This window comes from Saccoglossus kowalevskii, chromosome 11 (genome assembly GCF_978046115.1).
Source record: "Saccoglossus kowalevskii chromosome 11, keSacKowa6.1, whole genome shotgun sequence".
In the NCBI taxonomy this organism is placed as follows: domain Eukaryota; kingdom Metazoa; phylum Hemichordata; class Enteropneusta; family Harrimaniidae; genus Saccoglossus; species Saccoglossus kowalevskii.
Genome location: NC_140651.1, coordinates 9936745 through 9944642, shown reverse-complemented (window position 1 = coordinate 9944642; position 7898 = coordinate 9936745). Strand labels below are relative to the sequence as shown.

The following is a 7898-nucleotide window of genomic DNA, read 5'->3' as shown; positions in this document are numbered from 1 at the left end:
ACCTAGATTTGAAACTTACTTTCACGCGTGCCGTGAGTGGCGAAGTGATAATTGCATTACAAACAAACATGTGACTTTGATTAATAATGTCTAAACGTAAGTAAAATGTGTAATGTAATGTAATGTAATGTAATGTAATGAATAAGTATCATTAGACATTTCATTTAAACCATTAGAGTGACAATATAAGAACCCCCTGCAGCCAGAAAAATATTCAGTACAAATCCAGTTTTTAAATTTCCCTTGCAAGATTTCGCTGTTCATCCCATGGCCAACTTATTAAGAGCGAGGGGTCATTACTACCGTTAACACATAACTGCATTGCAACGACTACTCGGCGTAGTTACCAATGACGGTCACAGTACGTGTAGAGTAACAATATTACGGTGTTTCCGTTCAAGTCATTGCAAGAAATAGAATCTGGTCAAGAAGGAATTTCCAGTCTATCCCATTGCAGGGACAGTAATTTCATGAAAATTATTCAAGATAACAGATGATGTCATTGACTTTAGTGGTATATTGTCTATCCTAATGAGAGTCTATTGTTATGATAAGTAGTTCACTGTTTGGGGTTGGAAATAATAGTAAGTGAGGTAATTTTTTGTTGTCTTTGTTCTGTGTCCACCTGTATTAGTTAGCTGGTCATAGGAAGCCATGTAATAAATGGTTGTGGTTGCCAGAGCACGAGATGCCCTTTGGTACACTCTCGAGATGGCGTTAAAGACAAAAATACAATACTCAAAAATACTTAATACAAAAATATGTGGACAGACTAATCTTGTGAAGGTGGTTGATATGCAAATTACTTTTGTCTGACGCATTACAAGACAAAAGTCGATACTGTCGTGGAACAATACACAACTCAGGGACAGATGTCGTGATGAAACCCTCGTTTATGTGGTGGAAAAACGACCATACAATCTCTTGATCTATTGGTCTGACCTTTAGCACCAAAAGCAGTATGGCGATAGTGGTTCGCGTTCGAAAGGTGGGGTGGTTTCACGTGGAATAACGGACATAATCTGAAACCCTATCTTGATTCATGTTACTTCCTGTTGTTATTTGGATTAAAATAGTTATATTTGCTTACACATCGTACATCTGTGTGAATACATTGGGCTGCGAATACTGCGTCTACAACTTCGTCGCTGTGTATTGAACCAGAAATTATCCGGAACGAAGCGAACTAACGTGAAGAGTCACATACGTTACATCATACAGATACACATCGTCCATTGGTAATAGCATTTATCATCAGGTTTTACGGCAAGTTGGGCATTTAAAGGTGGAGTTTTAATGGAAATAACTATACAAAATCAAAAGCTTGAAGCGTCACCTGTCTATTACGAAGCACAACAAAGTGAAAAAATAAAAAAATATAAACTCAAAATTAAATTTTGTTTTAATACTAGTATATGTTTATGCAATGCATTCTCTGGCATATCCTGTGATGTTTATTTGACAGTGGAACACTGGCCAGAAGCGGAAGTCGGTCATCTTGTCCACTCATTTCTGGCGATGGTTACTGGTAGTCATTAAGAAGGAAGAAGTATCAACCACCCAATGAAAAAGCAGAGGTTAAACACTTTTTTTCGACTTGCATACGTTTCCTATATATTGAAATTCAGTGAGCGAGATAAGCGATTTACGAAAAATTTTAATATACATGCATAGACATAATTCCGTTTACTTTCTAAATACAAGGCAATCAACAGAGATTAACATAAAAGGGAACAGAAAATACATTAGTTTTGTCATGAAAATAGGAGCTGTGAATTTGCCGAATGTTGATCGTTTGAAATAAAACATAAAGATATGTTCATTCTATTTTATGAGTTATTGTATAAACCACACACACTAGTACTATATATTTCGAGAAATACTGTAAGTTTATGTTTGAACAAGGTTATTTTTTTGAACATTCAATTTAGTACTTACTTCGAAACTGTGATTATTAATATTGTACATATGCTGAATGACTCACGTGTATCTATAATAATAAGAGTTAATATGACGTTATTATATTTTCCCACAAGAAACATTTTGCAATTTCCGTTGGAAAACAAAAAAACATCATTCTTGACACCCAATGACTAACTAAATCAATTTGCATCGCTATTTGGATAATCCATTGATGACTCTATTACAATGGACGCACCAATGGGAATTACAATGCTTGCTTACGAATTACATTGTGAACACGTTTTAAATGCTATTTCTCCAGCGTTTGATTTTTTAAGTAAAAATACACAATGCTTGTAACATTATTTGACCATACTGCAATCAGTGCCCATCCTTCAGACAAGCAATTTTTTTACTCCACTATTCGATCGGTTTAAAGGGCGACACTTGTGTGTTGATAAATATTGATTTTTTCCCAACCAAATGCACTCTTCTAATGGGAATATATGGAAAGTATGACGCAGTCGCATACAAAGAGACACATATATCTCACGCATGTGTGGCGCGACGACTACCGCCTGTTAACATAGTGAATATTGTCAGTCTATCTTTGCAGAGCAATGAATATATTTTAGTGCTTTATTTTAATACTTCAATGAATACATATGATTTAAAAAATAACAACGACGAATAGAATCTACCCAATTAGATACATTTCAATTAAACCCAGCATCCCTCGCCACACTTGATCTTGGCAAATTCATCGACCACTTCACCTTCGACGACACAGTTAATTGGTCCCTTCGAACCTGGATTAAAGAAGATTTATAGTTTTTAAAAAATTAATGTCAAATAAACTTTGATCTATACAGTTATATTGTTAAAAATCGGGTTTTCTTTTACATATGACTTTATTCAGAATAAATGTACTCAAATTAGTTTAATTTTTAGTGCAATAACTGAATGACGATCTCACCGTGATCCTGTTTAGCTTTGTTGCACAGACCATAATACTTTCCGTTCGTCTTCATCTCTCTCAACGTTTCACTGAACCAGTCAGTGACGTCATTGTCCTTCCTGGCAACAGCATGAATAATACCTGACTCTGCACATTTGATGCGTTCGCCAATCTTCTGGAATCCATTTGTAAGATAATGCTCAAACCCATCAATAACAAACGCAGCATCTAGCTATTTAATAGGAAGAAGTTTTACACTTCTCGTATATGAAAACATTAAATCTATTTGAACGCCAACATTTAGGTGTGAAATATGTGTAAATGTTTCTGTATTTCTCTATACATTGATAAATTTGGAATATATGGGAAAATTTTGTTATTGCCAACAAATCTCGATCAACATCGCTAACAGAATATGGAAACAATTAGAAGAATTTATTTTGTGAAAGATGACAAAACTTGACCTTGCTACGAAAAGGGTTAATAGAATACTATGAGAAATTATATTATTCAATAAACGAATTTCATTACCTCTCCATTTCCTAATTTGTTAAGAAAGTCAGTTTTTGAAAGAACATATTCAGGCGTCATTGTATCAGCACCTCTCAGGTCTTCAAGGCAAGTATGACCCCCCAGTCCTCCCTTCCAAGAAACCTTTGAAAACATATATTACATGAAATTACATCACATCACATTACATACTTTACTTACGTTTAGCATTTTTAATAATTGAATTATGGCCAACTTACCGATTTTCTTGCCAGCAATATTGGTTGGGTCGAAATCGTTTGGATTGTCCGTTGGCACGAACAAATGAAATTCGTTCTTTGTTTTCCAATATGGCTCCGTAAATGCCGCAACGTGTGTACGATCTTTTGTTTTAAACCACGACATGCAAACGTCATATTGTTTTGAAATAAGGCCTATGATTGAAAAACAATTGAAAACGAACTTTATTAGCATTTTTCTCCTAGTGTTGTTGCAATACGGATTAGTGTGTAGCAATCGTTTGGTAATAATGTTCTAATGGTGTATTGAACTATAAATTCAAATTTCGATATGAGAAACAATTACCCGCGATGTTTTATAATTTAAGTAAACAATTTCGATTTGCTTACAGAAGAAATGTTGTTGTTTTTCATTGTCAAATAACTATTGCATGTGACAAAAAAATCGTATAAAATTTAATGACAAATATGTTCTCACCTTCGCCTAGCAAAAAGTGGTGACCATCATGAGAAAAACATTTGGGATCATAGTCATATAGTATTTCGCAGTTCCTTCTAGCTTCCTCGCAGACTAAGAAAATTTAAGTAACATACCACATTGTATTAATTTTTGTTATATTGATTTCAAATAACACAATCAATCGTTATCCGTATAAATTGTTGCCATGTAAAATAAATAAATGCGATTGATGTCCTGTACTATTTTACCATTACAAGTAGTAATACATCCCCACCCACCAAGCCTACTCGAACCTATCCGTTACGTATTTAACTAGATTACATTGGGCTAGAATTCATATGGTTAACTTTAAAAACAATACCTGCATTGATGAGGTCAACAGAAAATCCCTTCATTTCACCTTTATCATCACTATGGAAAAATGAAAAAAAAAGATAGTGAACGTAATGTTTTGTAATAGTATGCATTATACTAAAAGAGAATATTACAGTGAATACCATATTATACAGTATTGCGGGATTTGTATATATCGACACTAGGGCCACTGACTTCCAGATAAATTTGTATTATAAATGAAAACGTATATGTACATATCACAATAATATAATATCTTATATTATATATTATTTATATCTTATAGCTTGCCAAGTGACTTGGAACTTGTATGACCCAGAGAGAAAAATGTCCATTCACAGGGTCATGTTGATGTCACGGGCAGAGACGCTTCTCGCTTGAGAGCGATAATTATATGAAAGATGTTTTCAATGTACAGAACACTGAGGTTGCACTCGATTCAAAGATGAATGCAACGTTTGCTTATTTCGATGTACTTAGCTCACATGTATTCTAGAGCGCAGTCACATAGTGGAGATATAACAAACGTGTATACTCTATCAGACTGTTTCCTCGCCCTCAGCCCTTCTATAATTTTCATTCCCAATTCGCCGGCAACTTTTCGGAAGACCAACAGTTTGGGGAGAAAGGAACCACTCTCGTCGGTGTTCTTGAAAAGAACATATTGAACACAAATTAGCTTTTTGTACAAGAACTGGTGTAGTGAGACTTTTATGTTTTTGATTTTATGAACTAAATGATCAATGAATCGTTTCTGTATTTTGTCTACATAGGCGACTTATTACATGTGTTTATGTCATTGTTGTGATCCAATATAGCCTACGTAGACCACTCTACAGAAAAAAGTATATCACATATGAACCACTAATGAGTAAATTAGCTCGGGAGAATGTATAGTAAAAAAAGCTAAAAATCATCGGACAAACTATGGGTAAAGTGTATAGAATATGCGAACATATACTGATGCTTGAGTGATTTAAATACATGGCGCCTGTGGGCTTAGATGATAGTATGGTTATTTAGACATGTTTATATTGCGATTAACTGATAATCGAAACACCCTTTACCCATCAGAATATGTGTATACACACTGCTCATAGTACAATACTCAGTCAGTGATTACTGTAACGGAGTGCAATTGCACTGATAATCTGGAGGGACCAGTGACCTCCTTTTACACAGAACAATATAGAAAACATTATTAGGGAATTTGTTTCTTATATGCTATGCTATGCTATGCTGTGAAATTGTATGATATGATATTAATTGATGAGATAAATATATTACACACCTCCATAACACGTTTAGCTATCATCGCTCGTACTATTGGTGGTGGGGTCTGGCCAGTCATCAGTGCTCGCAATAGGGGAAGTGGCGCGCCAGTACTACCACCGCCTACATTACCGACAATTTGTTTCATCAAAAATGCTCTGAGTATGGATTTATCTTCCAAAGCCCCACTCAACGACCCAGCTTCGCCACCCTCGCCAAAGAGTCCACTTGACAATGCATCTATGGAGATATATAAATAGTAACTTGTAACAACTCATAAATGTACTGAACATGTAGCTGTTTGCATGCAAGGAAACGTTGTCCATTTAACGGTATGTGGGCCACGTATACATAATCTGAGAAGAAATCCGTTGAAATGGTGTGATGCGAACTTTACTTACCTTTATTAAAAATTGCAAGGCAGACTACCGTTAGTAGCACGAGGCGAGACATGTTTTATGTACGACTCCAAGGCAATAAATATACGCCAGCAAGAGGTTTTATTGTATTTTAACAGTGATTGGTTCCAAAGTCTGTCGTATTATCTAAGTGTGCATTTCACACGTATAACTAATGAGTTTTTATTCGCCATTGTTTGAATAGGCTTGGATAAACTGGTTTTAACCACATCAAATAGTAATCTGTATGATGCCTGAACTTAGTTGAACTTGTATCACTATTTTGGCTTTAGTGACTTTAATGAACATATTTTTAATAAGCGATAGTGTCGGTGGTGGGATACATACAAATATCATTCTTTTCACGACTTGTATTTGCGATACCAATTTGTGTTACTTATATTAAATACTAATATCTGAAAATAACAATTTTAATGACGCAAACTATATCATGCATTACTAAAATACCATCACAAAGACTAAAGTCCGAAAAAAGAAGAGCTTTGAAAAGAGGTATGCCAGTCTACCGATTTATTTAATTCAAAAAAATGTTTTGTTCAACTGCAAGCCTTTTGTAAGCCTGATATCACATTTGATAAAACTAGGAACCCATGTACATTTAAACAAAATCAAAATTCATATATTGAATGTACCTACAAAAGTAATATGACCACGTGCATTGAAATATGTTTCAAATGTAGTTTGACTAAAGATGCAATATAAATTACCTACTCAGAATAGTTAGTGCCACTAATGATATTCTTCACAAGGTTGAATTATTGTTGACTTTCTCTGAAAGGATGAGACGGGATTGCCTGGAAAGTGATGGTCTTAGAAGGTCGTCTGAATGCTTCAGATATTTAACTAACTTACAAATTAGAAGAGATTTAAATGACGAATCATCCCTGGAAGATGACCTTCGACCATCGCTCGTCAAATTTTGGTGTCAAATATCTATTTAAATGTAACTTTACTGTTGAGAAACTCATACATGTAAGTTTTATTAAGAAGCATTGGAAGCATGATCTTATTCCGATCACCTTAATGAGAAAGACTATTTTGCCTTGACACCAGTCAAATCATCTGGAATCAGTTTACTACCCAACGCTCAGACTTTAACAAAAATAACACAAGGTGTTCTTGGAATTGAATAAATTACTGTCAAAACAACTATATATTAACGAAATATTCGTACTTCATGGAATAATTTTGTCTCTTCCCAAAACACTTTGAGGATCTGAACCACAAGTATTACTTTGATTATAACTTCATTGATACTGAAACACTTTAAAAAAATGTGTTAGTAAGGTCATCAAAGGTGAAAATCTCATAAAACCAGTCATCGAACAGTACTATGAAAGGGAATTTAACTTTACAGAATTTTGGAATTCAACTTACAAACTGCCCTTTAAAATGTCAATTGACACACAAGTTCAGGCTTTCAAATTTAAGCTAATACATAGAAGATATTATACAAACTGTGACCTGGCCAAGAGAAATATGGATGTATAACAAAACACGCCACTACACAGGTGCGCGGTGTGTTATTGAATGTACTCACAAAATGTAAACACACAAATAGCAGATCTCCCAAGGTCCAACAATGTTTTTTCCCTTTCCGAATAACTTTTTCCTCAACACTAAAGAAAAAATCCTTTGTTTTGTAATTTCCGGTTCAGATCTTTTATATTACTGCACACGCACATCTCTTATTTTTACGGCATACCAACAAACAAATACATACATGTAGGTAATAATAATAATGGTATTGATTAATATTAATATTGATATTTTCTTTCGAGTGGATAAACACTGGTGACCAACGA

At 34.5% G+C, this 7898-nt stretch overlaps 2 protein-coding genes across 2 annotated transcripts; both read right to left on the bottom strand.

Moving 5' to 3' along the window:
- Positions 1-2511: 2511 nt before the first annotated feature.
- Positions 2512-3487, bottom strand: LOC144346750 (uncharacterized). The gene is made up of 3 exons (XM_078007289.2): positions 3392-3487; positions 2879-3092; positions 2512-2711 (listed from the first exon to the last, which is right to left on the bottom strand). Exons 1-3 carry the CDS (start codon positions 3449-3451, stop codon positions 2623-2625), a joined length of 363 nt encoding a protein of 120 aa, XP_077863415.2. The 5' UTR covers positions 3452-3487; the 3' UTR covers positions 2512-2622.
- Positions 3488-4323: 836 nt separating this feature from the next.
- Positions 4324-6127, bottom strand: LOC144346749 (uncharacterized). Its single transcript, XM_078007288.2, has 4 exons — positions 6076-6127; positions 5694-5914; positions 4888-5051; positions 4324-4459 (listed from the first exon to the last, which is right to left on the bottom strand). The coding sequence occupies exons 1-4, from the start codon at positions 6125-6127 to the stop codon at positions 4366-4368; spliced, it is 531 nt and encodes a 176-aa protein (XP_077863414.2). The 3' UTR covers positions 4324-4365.
- Positions 6128-7898: the final 1771 nt, after the last annotated feature.